This window comes from Arachis ipaensis, chromosome B1 (genome assembly GCF_059453495.1).
Source record: "Arachis ipaensis isolate K30076 ecotype BB chromosome B1, ASM5945349v1, whole genome shotgun sequence".
In the NCBI taxonomy this organism is placed as follows: Eukaryota; Viridiplantae; Streptophyta; class Magnoliopsida; order Fabales; family Fabaceae; genus Arachis; species Arachis ipaensis.
This window is the reverse complement of record NC_142436.1, coordinates 20,548,918-20,568,027: the sequence shown is the minus strand read 5'-3', so window position 1 is coordinate 20,568,027 and position 19,110 is coordinate 20,548,918. Positions and strand designations below refer to the sequence as shown.

At 35.2% G+C, this 19,110-nt stretch overlaps 1 protein-coding gene across 1 annotated transcript; it reads right to left on the bottom strand.

Annotated features, from left to right (window-relative positions):
* Positions 1-5,947: 5,947 nt before the first annotated feature.
* Positions 5,948-7,633, bottom strand: LOC107647814 (uncharacterized). The gene is made up of 2 exons (XM_016351864.1): positions 7,298-7,633; positions 5,948-7,123 (listed from the first exon to the last, which is right to left on the bottom strand). Exons 1-2 carry the CDS (start codon positions 7,631-7,633, stop codon positions 5,948-5,950), a joined length of 1,512 nt encoding a protein of 503 aa, XP_016207350.1.
* Between the last annotated feature and the right edge of the window lie 11,477 nt (positions 7,634-19,110).

The following is a 19,110-nucleotide window of genomic DNA, read 5'->3' as shown; positions in this document are numbered from 1 at the left end:
ATTCGTCTGCTGTTACATCATCGGTTACGATGGAAGCACTTTTGGCCGAGTTATGGCTCATGAATGGACGAGCTTATAACGGATTGTGCCGAGTTATAGCTTATAAAGCGGCGAGTTCGTAATGGATTTCACCGAGTTATATCTCATTTATTATGACCATATCACAGCCCCCAAGCTTGGCCTATGGAGAGTTATTTTTAATGAAGCAGGTTGAGCTTATTGAGGAGTTATAACTCGGTGAGTTAGGTTGCTGAGTGAGGCCCCAGTTCAACTTACTTCATTAAAAGTTCTTTATCTTTTTGTTTTGGGGAGTTGTGTCGTTGTGTTTGTTGAGGAGAGAGAAAGAGTATTTGATCATTAAATTCTCTTATTTTCCCAAGGCAAATACACCGTTTGATGTGATTGAGGAAGCAGTTACCTTTACAATGTGGTTAAGTGAATGGTTTGGGAACTGAGTTGCTTATCCCTGACCCTTGGTGTTTCTCCTTTGAAAACAAAATGAGTAAAAGAGGTATGCATGCGTTTCGTTTTATTTTCTAATTTTTTCATTTGCTTCTTCTTCCTTCTCTGCTTTTGCTTTTGTTTTTGGGTTGGTTATGGGGTTTGAGAAAGAGAAGACGAAGGAGATTGATTGGTCGTACGACTAGGTTAGTGAGGACGTGAAGGGTCTGGTGTTTTTGTTTCGGGATGATGCAGTCGTGAAGGAGGTTGATGTTGGCAGAGTCGTGAGGCCTGGGTCTGGGGTTCAAGTGGAGTTGTTGCCATGCAGTAGTGAGGATAGGTTGTATCATAGGGGGCAGGGGTTTGAGTATTTTTATATGCATAGTTGTGTGTTGGAAGAACTGAGGGTGAGGTTGCCATTTACAGTGTTTGAATGTCAAGTTTTGAAGCAACTAAACTGTGCTCCTTCACAATTGCATCCCAATGGTTGGGCCTTTTTGCGTTGTTTTGAAATACTGATGGAATTTCTTGAGGAGGATCCTTCTGTAGATTTGTTTTTCTCTTTGTTTCAAGTGAAAGGGGTTTGGAAAGGGGGTTGGGTTAATCTGAACAGTACTCCTGGGTTTGGTATCTTCAAATTATATAAGTCCTCTTTCAAGGACTTTAAGGAGATGTATGTGAAGGTGAAGATTGTTGAAAAAGAGTTTCCATTTTATATTGACGAGTTCTTGGCTGAGAGGTTTTCCCTGTGGTGGTGCTCGGAACCCCAGAATATACTCGGGGCTGAAATTATAACTCCGAGGAATGTTTGTATAATAGAGTTTTTGGTGGAGCAAATTGATCGGAAGGATTTGATCTCCATGTTTGAACTTTTAAAATGGGAGGAAAATAGGGCTGCTGTTGTAGATTACATGGGTGAGTTGTGTATATGTGTTAATGATTGATTTGTGTATCTCAGGCGTACTGAGCTGTTGTTTTGTTTTTTGCATTTTCAGGTGGTAAGTATCCAGGGGTCTCTGCTGCTTCACTTAGGTCGCGCTTTAAAAGTAAGAACTTGGAGAAAGAGGTATCGTCGTCCAATCGTGAAAAAGTTGTTGGAGCTGGAGAAGTTTGTCAACCTCGTCAGGGCCGGAGGAAGGTGATTGCAAAGAAGAGAAAATCGAGCGTGGTCGATTTGTCCGAGGATACTAGTGAGAAGGGACAAGGGGTTTCATTAGAGGAGATTCAAGCTTTTGTTGTGAATCAGAAAAAGCTGCATCAAATGACTGAACATAGTGAGGGTATTTCTGTATGGGGGAAGGAGTATCCTTATATGGCTGTTGTTGATGAGCATTGTCAATCCGAAGTGGACGTGTCGTTGGCAAATGAGGTCCGCGAAATGGCTGTTGGTCAGTATATGCAGGTAATATCTTTTTGTGTTATGGTTGTTTTGTTTGCTGGTAGTTACTGGTATATTTCATTGTTATTTGTTTTATGGTTTGTAGGTGGTTGGTTTGAGGATAGCTAGTTTAGGTCGTAGTCAAGAATTGAAGCATAAAAAGATGTTGGTAGATAATAATGAAGTGTCGCTGTTGAAAGAAGAGTTAAGTAAGTCTAGAGTTGCTGTTGCCGAACTTCAGAATAAGCTGGCTGAAACTGAAAAATAATTGAAAGAGACCAAGGAAAACTATGCCAATGATGTTGAGGATCTGAAAAAGAAAGAGGCGAACTTAGCGAGCATGGAAGCTCGGCTGATTGAGGTAACTACGAAGCTTAAAGAAGTGGAGAAGAAAAAGGGTGATGAGATTTTAGATTCGTTTGTTGAGGGTTTTGAGAGGGCGTCTTTACAGGTGAAGTTCCTTGTGCCTGATGCTGACTTGTCTGAGATGGATCCTGGGAAGATTGTTCAGGACGGCAAAATGGTGGATGATGATGGTTTTGCCGAGGATGAGGCGGAGAATGTTTAAGATATTATTGTAATTATTTTGGTACTATATATGTTTGTTTCTGTTTTGATGACTTGGTTGGCCAAGACTTGTTGATGTTTGCTAAACAATTATATGCTATTTTGTAGCCTGCGAATAGAGTTTGTTTGACTTGTTGTGTATTTGTGGCCAATTTTGATTTTTAAATGTTTGAGAGGCCTTCGCGTAATTTATGGGAATGTTCCGTTAAGAATATTCCTATTAGAATTTGCCGATAATGTTCTGATTGAGATTAGGCGAGGGTATTTGTCAGTTTGAAATCATAGATAAATCTGCCTCGTATGATATTTATTTTAGAAGCAATCCTTGGGATGGTGGAGTGGGAAAGTTTGTTATATAAGAAGGGGTGAAATAGACTTTATATAATGATATTTGTAATCCTTTGGATACAAAGGTTCAGGTAGGCTAGCCTCGTTAAAACCTCTCCAAGCAAAACCTTTAGAGATAAAATCTTGGTAGTAGGAAAAAGAGTATTAGCCTGTCCCTGAGTTTTAACTATAGAATTTCTTTAACGAAGATACATTCCAAGTGTTGGGTAGGATTGTACCATTTAAAGTTTCTAGTTTATATGCTCCGTTGCCGAGGACTTGTGTGACTCGATAAGGCCCTTCCCAATTTGCGGCGAGCTTGCCATGCGATGGTGGGCGTCGTGCGAGCTCTGTCTTTCGAACGACCAAGTCGCCTTTTTCGAATGTTCGGCTTCTGACCGACTTATTGTAGCGCGGAGATAATGTCTGCTGCGCGGCGCGCTGTCTGAGGGTGGCCATATCTCGGATCTCTTCAATGATGTCTAACTCGGCTCATCGGGTTTGATCATGCTTGCCGAGCTGTGTCCTAATCGAGCTGTGGGAGATCTCTAGTGGTATCATTGCTTCCGATCCATAGACAAGTCGGAAAGGTGTCTCTTTCGTTGATGATTGGGGTGTTGTGTTATATCCCCATAGTACTTCCGGTATGAGGTCGGCCCATAGCCCATTTGCGTCATCCAACTTCTTCTTGAGTGCGTGCAAGATCACTTTATTTGCTGCCTCTGCTAGTCCGTTCGTCTGAGGATGTTCAACAGAGGTGAAATGTTGTTTGATTTTGAGGTTCTGCAAAAAAGATTGAAATTTCTGATTGGCAAACTGGCGACCATTTTCAGTTACGATGTGATGAGGAATCCCGAAACGGCAAATAATGTTCTTCCAGACAAAAGATATTACTTGTTGTGATGTTATTTTAGCTAAAGGTTGGGCCTCGACCCATTTTGAGAAGTAGTCAATTCCGACTATAAGAAATTTTACCTGGCCCGGCGCCGTAGGAAACGGGCCGAGAATGTCTAATCCCCATTGGTGGAAAGGCCAGGTGACATCGCTATGATGCATATCCTCTGCTGGAATGTTGATAGTTGGAGCGTGCTTCTGGCAATTTACGCATGTCCGGACCTTGTTTTGGCTATCTTGTTTTAGTGATGGCCAAAAGAAGCCGGCGCAGAGGACTTTCGAGGCTAGGCTCCGAGCTCCTGTGTGGGTTCCACAGAGCCCCTCATGTGCCTCTGAGAGTGCTATTTCTGCTTCGGGACCGCTAAGGCATTTGAGTAAAGGTCGAGTGTAACCTCGTCTGTATAAGGCTCCGTTTAGTAATGTGAAGAAGGTGGCTTGTCTTCGGAACCTTTTGACATTCTCAACGTTTTCTGGAATGTGGGATGTTTGTAGATAGTTTATGAAATCTGTTTGCCAATCACTTTCCTGAGTAACACTTAGCACTTTTGTCAGGTCAATGCTAGGAGAATTTATAGTAAATTGATGTAATGTAGATATCTCGGACTGAGTACTGCCGAGCTTAGATAAAATATCAGCTCTTTGGTTTTGTTCTCCGGGTATGTGTTTTATTTCAAATTCTTTAAATTGTGAAATCAAATTTTTGACTAATAATAAATATTTGGATAGAAGAGGGTCTCTTACTTGAAACTGGTCGTTTACCTGTTGAACAACCAACAAGGAGTCACAATATACCTTGATTGTGTATATTTGAAGGTCTAAGCAAACCTGAAGTCCTGCGACCAGGGCTTTATACTCGGATTGGTTGTTGCTGGCTTTAAAAGATAGGTGTAAGGAATGCTCGAGGACGGTACCATCTTCGGCTTCGAGTCGTATTCCAGCGCCACATCCTTCTTTGTTGGATGAGCCATCTATGTATAAGGTCTATTGTTTTGTGTGGTCATCTTCTGATGGTATCGTAAGTTCTGCAATAAAGTCGGCTAAAAACTGCAATTTTATTACTCCTCTAGACTGATATCTGATGTCGAACTCGGATAGTTCGATTGACCACTTTATAAGTCTCCTTGCAATGTCGGGCTTGTGTAGTACTTGTCGTAGTGGGTGATCTGTTTTGACATTGATGACATGACTTTGAAAATAAGGTCGAAGTCTTCGTGCTGAGAAGACTAATGCTAAAGCCAGCTTCTCTATCCTCGGATAATTAAGTTCGGCATGGTGGAGTGTTTTGCTGACGAAGTAGACTGGTTGCTGAATTTTGCTTCTCTCTGTGACAAGAGCCGAGCTTATCGCCCAATCAGTAACGGAAAGGTATAGAAATAAATCTTCCCCTTGCAGGGGTTTTTGTATAATCGGCGGTTGCGAGAGAGTTGTTTTTAGTGTGTTAAAAGCTTTCTTGCAATCGTCGGTCTATTGAAATTTGTTTTTCTTTTTAATTGTTTGGAAAAAAGGATTAGACTTTAAAGCTAAACAAGGTACAAATCTTGATAAAGCAGCAAGCCTTCCTGTGAGGCGTTAGACTTCTTTTATGGTCTTAGGACTTGTCATTTCCAAAACTGCTCGGCATTTGTCGGGGTTTGCCTCGATGCCTCTGTTTGTTAACAAAAATCCCAAGAACTTACCACCTTGTACGCAAAAAGCGCATTTTTCCGGGTTCAGGCGCATGTTGTAGTGGCGTATCTGGGCGAATATTTCTGTTAAGTCATCAAGATGATTGTTGCCGACCTTTGTTTTGGCGACCATATCATCAACATAAACTTCGATGTTTCTGCCGATTTGTTTGGCGAAAACTTTATCCATAAGACGTTGGTAAGTTGCCCCTGCATTCTTTAATCCAAAAGGCATAACCTTATAACAGTAGTTTCCGAAGTCAGTAATAAAAGCTGTTTTACATTGATCGGAGGGGTGCATAAGTATTTGGTTGTACCCTGAATATGCATCCATGAAACTTAAGGTAGCGTAACCGGAGGCGTTATCTACCAAAGAGTCTATGGATGGTAAAGGATACGAATCTTTTGGACATGCTTTATTTAAATCAGTAAAATCGACGCATATGCGCCACTTACCGTTTTGTTTCCTTACCATAACCACATTGGCGAGCCAGGTGGTAAATCTGATCTCTTTGATGAACTCGGCACTAATCAGTTTTTGTGTTTCCTCCAACGACGCTTTTTGTTTTTCTTCGCCAAGCTTTCGTTTCTTTTGTTGCACAGGTCTCGCAGACGAGTTTATAGCTAGTTTATGGCTGATGATTTGTGGGTCTATGCCAGGCATATCTGAAGGTTTTCATGCAAAAAGGTCGGCTTGATCTTGTAAGAAGGTGGTGATGGTGTTTAGCTCCTCCTTGCTTATTGAGTTACCTACAAAAGTGAACTTGTTAGGGTCATTGTTGAAATATACCTTCTGTAAGTCGTCGGACGAAGTTGGCCTTTCCCGGAAGTCGGCTCTTGGGTCTAAGTCGGCTAATGCCGAGCTAGTGTGTGTGAGATCGACATTGTTAACTTGTTGTTTTGAATTATTGTGGAATTTCATGTCGATGTTGTAACAGTGCCGAGCTTCCTTATGATCTCCATGAATTGTGACAACATGATCGTCCTGTAAAGGGAACTTAACACACAGGTGAACTGTAGAAACAATGGCGCCGAACTTGTTTAAGAAAGGTCGGCCAAGGATAATATTATATGGACTAAAGCAATCTACAACTAAATATTGTATATCACAAGTTTTTGAAAGAGGATGCTCACCCAGTGTGGTTTGTAACCACACTGATCCTATTATTGGGACGCGTTCGCCGGAGAAACCGACCAGATCTCCCCCTGTTGACTGGAGGATGTTGTTACTGAGCTTCATTTTTTGAAATGTTGAGTAGAATAAGACGTCGGCACTACTTCCAGGATCTAGCAGTACTTTTTTGACCAGTAGGTCTCCCAACTGAAGAGTTATAACTACGGGGTCATCCAAGTTCTGTATACTAGAGTTGTAGTCTGCTTGTGTGAATGTGAGTTGCGGCAGTTGTGTTGGATTTTCTGTTTCACTTTGTGGGCCTTCTAACGAGCATATTGATCGGAATGACCTTTTTCTTGCCGAGTTTGAGGAGCCTCCACTCGCGTATCCTCCTGAAATATAGTTGATGATTCCTCGTGGCTTTTCGTAATTGTTCGCTGATACCTTCTCTTTTCCTCGGTATTGTTGTTCAGATGAGTCTTCGTTCCTGGAAGGTGTGGAACGTTTTTGGATGTGACTTCCGATGTACTTATCGAGGTGGTCTTGCCGAGCTAAGCGTTCCAAGAGGTCCTTTGCTATTACACAGTCATCAGTGGTATGGCTGTGCTTCTGGTGGAAGGCACAATATTTGGATTTGTCTGCGTTCTTAGTGTCTTGATAGGTGCCGGCCTTTCTTGGTGGTTTGATGAGTTTTGAATGTAGAATCTCTTTGATGATATCCTCTCGCTTAGTGTTAAACTGCGTATAAGAATCAAAATGAGGGGTTAGTTAACCTTTCTTACTAGTTGGAGTTTTATCGTCGTCTCTGTAGGTTGTTCTATCAGACTTCCGAGCTTGTCGGAGCTCCTCGATATCGATTTGTCCTTTTGCTTTTTCCCGGAATTCGGCCAGAGATTTCGGCTTTTCTATCACAATGGTTTCTTGGAACTTTCCAGGTCGGAGGCCGCTTTTGATTGCGTGCAAATGGACTTCTGGATGGAGATCAGGTATACTGATGGCGATTTTGGTGAAGCGAGTCATATAGTCTTTCAGGCTTTCATTCTGCCCTTGCTTGATAGTGTTCAGATAGTCAGAGTCATGCAGATATATTGCGGATCCGGTGAAGTGCTCTTCAAACAGCTTGGTCAGTTGTTGAAATCGCGAAACAGAACCTGCAGGCAAAGCACACAACCAATCAAGTGCAGGGCCGTCTAAATAATTTGGAAAACAACGGCATAAAACAGTGTCGGATGCACCGTTGACGATCATTATTGATCAGAACTTCTTGAGAAATTTCTTCGGGTCTCCGAGGCCATCATAAGGTGTGAGGGTTAGTGGCAGAGTGAATCTCTTTGGCAACTCGAAGTTCATCACTTCCTCGGTGAAGGGTCCTACAAGGTCATCAGGTCCTTCTTTTGCATCTTCGGGATGAATTACATCAGCTCGGATAGTCTCCGAGACATGAGAGGGTGAATGATGCTCATCATCCTCTGGCTGCTGGTGATGAGCGTCGTTGTGTTCTGTCCGGACATGATTCAGTTCGGTGATTTGAGCGGCCATTATTTGGTTTTCGTCAGCTATCCGTTGATTGGCTTGTTGTAGCTCGACTACCATCCGCATAAGTTCGGATAATGAAGGAGGTGGTATGTCAGCCATGAGTACAAACAAAGACAATGGGACCAAAAAGAGAATTTTATATCTTCGGCCCCACGGTGGGCATCAATTGATCTTGCTTGCGAAATAAGAGTGTCAACCGAGTTATGTCCTCAGAGGCTGAACGCCCAATCTCTCGAGTCCGAGCTTTTCCTTTGTCTTGAGATGCGAAAGTATGAGCAATGAAGAGGAGGGGGAGTGTACCTGCAAAGGCACTCCGAAACTTAAGTTAGTATGATATCTCGTTTTTTAATGAGTCTAAAAGAATACTTTACCTCACTTTATATCCTCGGCTATTTGTCCGTTATGCTCTTTAATATTAAGGTCGGTTATAAAAGAGCGGACAACGTCTATTCATTCGTCTGCTGTTACATCATCGGTTACGATGGAAGCACTTTTGGCCGAGTTATGGCTCATGAATGGACGAGCTTATAACGGATTGTGCCGAGTTATAGTCATAAAGCGGCGAGTTCATAACGGATTTCACCGAGTTATATCTCATTTATTATGACCATATCAAGATCTTTTCAGATCTTGAAGAAAAATTCGATGAAGAAATGGTTTCGTTTACAGGAAAACTTTCAGATTCAAAAAATATTTAGATTTATATGGAGAAGAAGAAGATATATCTTATTGGCTTGCATCACATATGTGTAGATTTAAAAACAAAAGAGATTATGTTTGATCTCTGTTTCTTCTTCTTAAGATTTTTAGGAATCGAATGTTGGGCTTGCTATTAGATTTTAGTTCAATACATAGGATATCTGTCTTCTTGTTATCTATGTAGAATTGATATTTAAAATTTATAAGTGCCGTTTGGCTTTTCTATAATTGAAAAACATTTCTTTCTGTAAAAAAAAACACTCTTTCTTTTTTTAATCTCCACCCCATATCTTTACCCTTACCCTTACTTTATCCTTGTTTAGATACTTTAATTCACTCATATCATATCCTCCTTACCTTCACCATTCACCTTCATTTTCATCTTCTTCTTCTTCTCTCCTCTTCCGCACACCTACACTTATTCTTCCTCACCTTCCAATGCCTCCTCTCACCATTCACCTCACTTTTCCTCTACTTTCACCTTCTTCGTCTTTTCTCCTCTAAGTGTTCTGTCCTCCCCCACTCTCACTCACTTCTACTTTGAACTCGATGATGGCTACTACTACTAGATTTACCTCACTATTACGCCTCCTCTCTTTGCCGCTACCTTTGCCTATGTCTTTGTCGCTTTCTTGCTTCTTCTTGCTTATTTTTCTATCTCGCCTCTTTTCACCATCTTCTCTCGCACAAATTTTGTTTGAATAATTTTTAAATTAAAAATTTTAAGTATTGTTATTGTTGATGTAGGTGGTGGCAACTGTGTGGTTTGAGAGAGACAGTGGTTGTGGTTGTTGAAAATAGTGATAGTGGTGAAGAATGATGGCAGTAAATATTTTTTTGAATTTTGGTAGGTAGACAATGACTTTTGTAAACAATGTGAACAATATGCTCTAGAATTGACCTAATAAAATAAAAAAGTATCTCACCCCAAATTACTTTCTAAACCTTAGGATAATCATCTCCAATTAAAAATAATGAACATAATCATCTGCATACCTATTGAATTGAACATCTGACATATCTTATTCACATTGTTTAGTATTCTCATTGTCTACCTATACTTTTCTATTTTTTTATGAATAGTGGTAAGAAGAGACAAATGATATTAACAAGTGATACGAATAAAATTAAAAAAATACACATTTTTTATGGAGAGAGAGAGAGGCATTTTCAAATTATGAGGTTTTCGATGGTTTCACTTTAATTAATAAATATTATTTAGTTACTTTTTAATTGAGTCACTTTTCTATTTTTCAGGTAATACTTTTGTTCATACCCTGACCCAATACTAAAGGCCCAGATCCAAACGAGAGGCCTAATCTAAAGGATTGACCCTCCCTCTACGCCGACCTTCCCTCAAGAAATCGGTTCTTACCATGACCTGCTCTAAGGAAGTCGGGAGTACGGATTAACTGGCAGATAACACCTATTCGAATAGGTAACTACCCCTAGAATCTCTCAACCCACTTCCAGGAGTTATATCCCAACTTCCCTAAGATCAAGGGACGGTTATTCCCCTTAAAAGGTGGAACTACTCCAACGGTGATTATTCGCTCACCACTATAAATACACTGACACCCCTCAGGTATTGCTAAGTCCCAGTACTCTCTAGACCTGCTTACACCCTTGCTAACTTAGGCATCGGAGTGTCTTTGCAGGTACCACTCCCCATTCTCTCACATTCACAAGTCGGATGGAGGCCCCGAAGACACGGACCCGCTCGGAGGCTTCCTTCCTCAGACGATTGGGCCAACCCAGCGAGTCTAGCCCATTAATCTCCGGTTACCCATCGTAACAACTTTATTAATCAGATTTAATTTAACTCTTATCAACTAAAATTTTTCCAACTTTTTCTCCAAGAATAAATTAGTTACTCTTAATGTACTCGCCATAGTTAATTTGCTATAATTTTTTCTTTTTTTTTCCAGCTACTTTTTCTTGCATTATATTTTTTTCTTCTTACAATAAAGTGAAATCAAAATTCGTGCACATTTTTATTTATTATTATTATTATTGTCGTTGTCGTCGTCGTCGTCGTTATCGCTGTGCTCTTACTATGTTATCATTGTCATCACTTTTCATGTTAAAATTAAACAAGTACATTTTTTTTCTTTGATAGTTGCATATCTTCAAAAATTAATTTAAAAATAGAGTAAAAAAATAGTGTTATCTAAGTATATTGACGCATGATGTGTTATCCACATATGTAGATCTACATATTCAATGACATGCAAAATACAAGCCACGTTTTGAATAAAAAAAAAAAAAAGAGAAACGCTGCTGCAAAACACAAGCTGCATTTGGCATGGAGGGGAAAGTAGCTGCCGAAACGTGTCTCATATCTCTTGCATGCAGACAAGACCGGCATTTGACCACCTTGAAACTGCCCAAACGCGACCAACGTTTGGTAGGTGGACAAAAGCAAATCGAAACTTATGATTAACAGGGAGACACATTGCATGTCCAACACGTGTTTAGGAGAAATTTGAAGGAGACTTTATATAACGCAAAACGCAAGTTCGGGGGGGGGGGGGAGAAAGTATGATTGTTTCATTTTGGTGAGGGTTTTAGCATTTGGCTATTAAGAGAGGGAGGTTTCAGAGTTTGGTTGCAAGGGAGGAGGGAAGAAGAATAGCAAGAAGAAGAGGGAGTAAAATTGAGAGAAAAAAATTAGAAAAAAAATGATTCGTGATTTTATACTATTTCAAGAATATATAATTGAATATATGGATCATCTTCAATAAATAAGTATTTTTTTTATATTATTATGATGAATAAATTTATTTATTTATATTTTAACTGTTAGTTTTATTATTATTATTATTATTATTATTATTATTATTTTCGTTAAAGATGAATACTTATTATTATCATCAGTATATTATTAATTTTTTATAATACTGTTTATTATAACAATTATAATTTATTATCATTAATATATTAATAAAAATATTTTAAGAATATATTGTTAATCAGAAGAGTATAACAATAATGACATATTATTATTATATCATTATTTTATTCGTATTATTATTTTTTAATATATTATTAAGTATTATTATTAATATATAAATTGTTATTTTTAATAACTTAAAATGGTACTACTGTTAATATTTTTGTTATTATTATTATTGGTGTTTTTGTTATATATGATTAATTATTATTATTAATAATATATTATTAATTTTTTATAATGCTATTTATTATGACAATAATAATTTATTATTATTAACATGTGACGGAAGAGTTCAATGATAATGATATATTATTATTATTATTATTATTATTATTATTATTATTTGAATATATTATTAGTTATTATTATTCATATATTATTATTATTGTGACAGTTATTGTTGTGGTTAATTATTAATATTATTATTAATATTATTATTGACACTAATTATAGTTATTAAATAATATTAATAATTATTCTTTTTTTGTTATCTAGAAAATTTAATCCGTCAGAAATTTTTAACGAGATAGCTGCAGCAGCGTTAATATTAACTGAGTTTTACTACGTTTCGCAAGTAGAAAAAAATAAAATAAAAGAACAAAACGTAAGTTACAATTTTAACTGACACTATGCCAACGTAAATATTTGATGCTCGTTCGTTTTGTTGCATTACACTATAATTATTCCAATATGAAAAAAAATCAACATGGATATCTTCTTTTTTACTAGTAAACATTAACTTTTTTTTATTTCTTTTTGCACTATTAATTGATTAAACTGAAATAAAATGACGGGTTAACATACATATGGACATGGCTTTATTCTTTAATAGAAAAATATTAATATAATAATTAATAATCAAATTAATGATTTATTATTTTATATATGTTTATAACACATTTAAAATAATAAGATAACACATAAAATATTTTTGATACATATTTAAAATTTGTTTAAATTTTTATTTATATTTTTCGTAACATAGATAATTTTTTAATACATCTAAAATATTAAGATAACACAAAAATATTTTTGATACATATCTAAACTTTGTGCTTATATTTTTTAACATAAAATTATTTTTTAACACATCTAAAATTACAAAATTGCTCACTAAATAATTTTCTAACACATTCTAAACTCATCCAAAAATAATTGTGTTCACTACTCTTGTTAAATAATTATATACTACACTTAGAATCGAAAAAATTAATTGTGATGGTATTATTTTAATTTTAATTTGGTTGAAATTTAATTTTAGTTTATTATTTCTATTTTATTAGGTTTAAATTTAAATTTAAATATTCTAAGATATGATTTTAAAATTTAAATATATGAAAAGATTTAAGATATAATATCTAAAAATAATTATTATTCTTATTTTGTTAAATTTTTATAGATGATGGCTGATTAAAGGATAAATTTTAATGCATACCTAGTTATACCAATTTAAAAATTTGGAGAATAACATTGCAATGTTATCGTTGCATCTTCATACCCATTTATTCTACAAGTACTACTTATACACACTTTTATTATCACAATTTCTTTCAAAAAGGACGAAGAAAACACATGGACTGAGCATTCGGAATGATGTAGGCACGTTTTGCAATTATACATGGTCCAGCATGTTTTTGAGAGAAGAAGCTTGCAAACACAATGAGAGTGGAAACTCCAATTAATTAATAAATAATTAAATAATAAATTAACTATGAACAAAGGAGATTAAGAAATAAAATTTTTATATTTTGGGGAAGTACAAAATTTAGAATATGAATTAAAATGATAATCTTAAAGATTTTGGCCTAAAATTGGTCGAAGGGCTAAACCGATTGAACCGAACCCAAGCTCATGTACACAACCCCATAATAAGCAAGCATTCAGCCTCTCCTTCCCCATTCTTATTTCATTTTCACGCTGAAGAGAAGGAGAAGAGACGAACAAAACCTAAACCTTTTTCACTTCAAATTTCAATCCCTCACAACTTTCAATCCGTAGCTCCGATTGACGAGTCATTTGTGGTCACGCGTTCTCTCAGAATCCTTTTCAATTCTATCCGAACAAAGTGGTAAGAAATTCTGAATTTCTTGTCTAGTTCTTCCTTTCATTCAGATTCACTTTTTTGGTTTGGGGTATTGAGAAATTTTGTGATTATGATGGTTTAGGGGTGCTCTAGTATGAGCTATTACTGGGTTTCATCCATATGAGCAGTGGGTAAGGTAAGGAATCACTAACCCTTGTGATTTTTTGAATTAGTGAATCCTAGTATTGATTATGGTGAAATTGTACGAACTAGATTGAATTTCTTGTTGATTAGAGTTAAATTGGTGAATTGGAGTGTTTGGAATAAAGCTTTAGTGGCTAAAACTTATTAGATTTGATTCAGAGTCTTGAAAGCTTGAATTGTGGTGTTTTGAGTTTGAGAAAAATCGATCAAGGTATGATTTTGATTTCTTGTAGTTAATATATAATGTTGCATGAAACTTAGCCTAGTAGCTCCTAAGATAGGTTTGAATGATATGAATTGGATGATTGATGTGATTAGTGAATGAATATATATATATATATATATATATGTATGTATGATCTAGTTGGTGGTAAAATTGTAAAATTGAGTTAGTGAGAATACCTTATTTTTCAAGAAATGTTATCAATATAAACGGTAAGAAGATTTACTTGAAAGGGTTTTTCGATTATGTACTTAGCTTATATATATACATGTGTGTATATTCTCTACTGTTGCATTAAAACTTGTATATGCCCCTCCTAGAGGTTGACTTAGAAATTCAGGAGTTGTATTTTGTATTTTGGTTATCTTTTGGGGATGTATATATTTCTAGCCGGTCTTTGCTTCGCAAGTCGAGACTAGAGTTTGTTATATAACTTGTTGGAATTCTATATATATATATATATATATATATTGTCTCTTCTGCTTTCTGTTATCTATGCTTTCTATTCTCAACGTTTCGAGTGCGACGAGATTTGTTCTTTGTTTTGCTTACCCTTTTGTTCAAGGCTCCTAGTTAAACTATCTTTCATATATATATATATATATATATATATATATACGTGCGTACTTTCAAAAGTTACATACGTACGTATGCATGACTTCAATTTTCTGCAATTTCTGTAAAATTCAGTTTTTAACCCTAAACTTCAAATCATTTTCTGTTCATTCTTTGAATGTCATAAACTCCATAGATCCAATTTTCATTCAAGATAAGTTTTACAAAATTCGGGGGTCTGGAAACTAAGTTATGGCCCGTTGAAGTTGGTTAAAATTATGTTTTTACCTAATTATGAAAATACTCAATTTTAACCAATTTAACAATTCAAATCAATCAAAACCACTCTCTTACCACTTTTAAGCCTTCCAAACCTTCATTCATCAATTTCTAACTATTACAAGCCTAATCAAACCAATTCTAATTCATTTATCACATTCATTATCAAGCAAACCATGACCAAAACCATATTCCAATTCAATTCATTTTTTCAATTCAATTCTCATCAATATTCAATATCATGGATGGAACTTATTGGATTTTATTGGGAATCTTGGAAGCTTGAATTGTGACGTTTTGAGCTTGGGAGAAATTGGTCAAGGTATGGTTTTGATTTTTTGTAGATAGTATATAATGTTGTGTGAAACTTAGGCTAGTTGCCCTTGAGATAGATTTGAATGGTATGAATTGATTGACTGATGTGGTTAGTGAATGAATATATGTATATGTATGTATGATCTAGTTGTTGGTAAAATTGTGGAATTGATTTAGTGGTGGATTGTTGATATTGAATTTTTGATGAAAATTGAATTGGAAAAATTGGATTGAATTGGAGTATGGTTTTGGTCATGGTTTGCTTGATAATGAATGTGATAAATAAATTGGAATTAGTCTGATTAGGCTTGTAATAGCTAGAAATTGATGTATGAATGTTTGGAAGGCTTAAAGAAATGGTAATGGAGTGGTTTGGATTGATTTGAATTGTTGAATTGGTTAAAAATGAGTGTTTGTGTAATTAGCTAAAGACATAGTTTTAACCAATTTCAACGCGCTGTAACTTGACTCTTGGATCCTCAAATTTTGTGAAACTTATCTTAAATGAAACTTGGGTCCGAGTAGTTTATAACGTTTAAAGAATAGACGAAAAATAATTTTTAACAAAAAAGTTATGCGCGTTTGAAGTTTAGGGTTAAAAACTAAAAAACTTGTGTATTTTGGTTATCTTTTGGGGATGTATATATATTTCTAGCTGGCTTTTACTTTGCAGGTCGAGACTAGAGTTATATATATATATATATATATATATATATATATATATATATATATATATATATATATATATATATACGCACTGTCTCTTTTGCTTTCTGTTATATATGCTTTTTTCTTTCTCAACGTTTCGAGTGCGATGAAATTTATGCTTTGTTTTGCATACCCTACGCACAAAAAGGGGTTCATGCGTACTCACGAGGCATGCGTACGCACGAATACCCTATTTTTCAGGAAATGTTATTTTCAACTGTTTTTGCCTATCCAGCCTATTTTTTACCTCTGTAACGCCTATTTAAAGTTTGATAGCTAGTCTTTAGGCTTCAGAATAAGAGCGAACATATAGAGGGAGTTAGATTGATATTGAGGGAGATTTACAAAGTGAATGAGTTATGAGATGAGGAAAATTATCATATTGACGAATGAAATGATGGTGATGGTGATCAGGTGTATATTTAAGAGCATTTGAAAGGTTGAGTGTTGATTTGGAGGATAGATGAGTAATTTCTATCTGAGTGATGATTTTGAGGATAGATGAGTAATTCCTACCCGAGTCATGGCCTGAGGATAGATGAGTAATCCCTATTCGGGTTATGGTTTGAGGCACCTGCCTGAGTGGATGACTAATACCTACTCCGGGTTGTGGTGAAGCACTGGCATGGGTGGACGAGTAATACCTGTTCCATATTGTGGTGTTCCATATCCCAGTTAGTTACCGGACATATCGGGTTTGACTGTATAATTGATATATGATATCATCGGCCATAGGACAGACATGCATCATGTGTATTTATATAATTTGTTTGAGTATGCACTTTGTGTTTTGGCTTGCCTAATTGTTTATTTATATGTATATGCTACGTGACTTAAATGCCTTATCTGTTTTCTTAATTGTGCATTACTTATATATCTTGTATGTGTCTGCTTTGAGAGATCCCTTATGCTGGTAGAGGTGACGTTGATGGTTGTTTCAAACTGGTGATTGGGAGGTTTGCAGTAAACCGGAGCTGAAGAGATAGACTAGAATCCTTAGGTAGAATTACCATATTCCTAGTTAGTGAAAACTCTAGACTCTGATCTGGGTTGTAGAATTTTAAGATTGCCTTCGACTTTTCGGAGCCTTATATCTTATTTATTGGGCACTGTTACTATATTGAGAACCTCCAGTTCTCATTCCATACATATTTGTTATTTTCAGATGCAGGACGCGAGGCACCTCGCTGAGCGTGCTGGAGACTCTTGTGCAAGCGAAGATCTACTTTTGGGATTTTTCGATTATGTACTTAGCTTGTGTATATTCTTCACTGTTGTATTAAAACTTGTATCTTTCTCTCCTAGAGGTGGACTCGGAGATTCAGAAGTTGTATTTTATATTTTGGTTATCTTTTGGGGATGTATATATATTTCTAGCCGTCTTTGCTTCGCAGGTTGAGATTAGAGTTTGTTATATAACTTGTTGGAATTATATATATATTGTCTCTTTTGCTTTCTGTTATCTACACTTTCTATTCTTAACGTTTTGAGTGCGATGAGATTTATGCTTTATTTTGCTTACCTTTTTGTTCAAGTCACCTAGTTAAATTACCTTATATATATATATATATATATATATATATATATATATATATATCTACGTACGTACTTTAATTTTCTTTTAAGAGATCATAGTACCTCACCACCTTTGATTTACGACCTAAGCGTAAAGTTCTGTGGTAGGGTGTTACAGAGAGCCTGTATTATGTTACATAATATGATTGTTGAATATGAAAGAGACACTTATACAAAAAAATTTGCTCAAGGACTAATAGAGTATGACGATGTGAAAAATAACTTATCACAACCACATTTGAGAGAGGAAGACTTTGCACCATACCATCAATTTCTCTAAAGAAATGCCTAATTTTAGGATAGACAAAAACATCAACAACTAAAAGTGGACTTGATTGAACACATATGATAATTTTCACGATGTGCATCGTTAACCATATTCCTTTAAGTAATATTGCTAAGTAGTCAAAATTTGAATTATATATTATTTATTATTGTTGTTATTTATGAAATTTAATAATTTTTTCTTGTATGCTATTAATTTATAATAGTAAATTATTTTTTTATTTACAAATTTAATAATATTATTATAAAAATTTAATTTAATAGATATAATAATTTTATTTTATTTAATTAATTTAATCAATAGAATTACAATAGAGACTAAAATTAGTCTTTTTTATTGGATAAGAGAGGATCAAAGGAACACTTTTAGTTTTTATTTATGGTTTATGACAAAAAAATTGATATAAAATTATTTTTTTATGATAAATTGATCATAAATAGGATTAAAAAGAATTTTTCACTGAAATTGCTCTTAAAAAAAATAAAAACTATTTTTTAGTGTCCTATTTTTGTTCTAAAAGTATTTCCAATTAAAAGTAGTTAACTGTTTTTTTCGTTTATATATTACAACTTTTGATAATCAGTTACTTCAATTCACATAAAAGCAATAATTAAAAAACATGTAAGATCCTATTAATCCATCAACAGTAGTAATATAAACTAAATCTTTAATAATATAACAAAATGAATTCCTAAATAATTCACTGAAACTGAATTCATTACTCCCTTTTATTTTGTTTATTAATTTTGTTGAATGTACAAATTTAAAGAAAATAAATCAAGAGTAAATTAAAAAAAAATATTACGAAACAATTTTTAATTAATGAAATGAAAAGCATAATAAAAAAAAATACTATTACTATTTGTATGAATTAAAACTGCAATTGATAATTCCATAATAAATGTTGCATAAGAAAAACGAGAGCAACAGATATTGGGTTAACAACTTTAGATAACGACGAAAAGAAGTTAGGTCGGCATATTGCTGAGGTGGGGTAAGAATAATTAATTTAGTGGGCCTGGAGTGGTGCATTGAGAGAGAAAGAGGTAAGGTGGTGGGCCTGGGCTTAAATAAATTTCAGAAAGGATGAGAGAGAAAGATGGAGACATTGAAAAAAAAAAAAAAAGAAAGACAGAGACATTAGGACATAAAATTTTAGTCTAGTGGTTATCTTCTATGTTTTGTGATATGTATATTCGGATTCAAAATTTGACTGATGCTAAGTAGTGAATAGAACTTTTAATATTATATATATATGAGTGTGGTGTAGATAAATGGATAATATCTGAAATTAGAAGCGGTCTACTTCATCTGACTAAAAAAAATAAATAAAAAAACAGAGACGTTGTTGTTACTGTTTCTACTT

Excerpts from the sequence above, each read along its gene's own strand:
- LOC107647814 (XM_016351864.1), bottom strand. The coding sequence starts at position 7,633 with ATGATCGTCAACGGTGCATCCGACACTGTTTTATGCCGTTGTTTTCCA. Across the intron at positions 7,124-7,297 it reads GAAAGTTCCAAGAAACCATT|TTTAACACTAAGCGAGAGGA; the intron begins GTGATAGAAAAG and ends TCTTATACGCAG.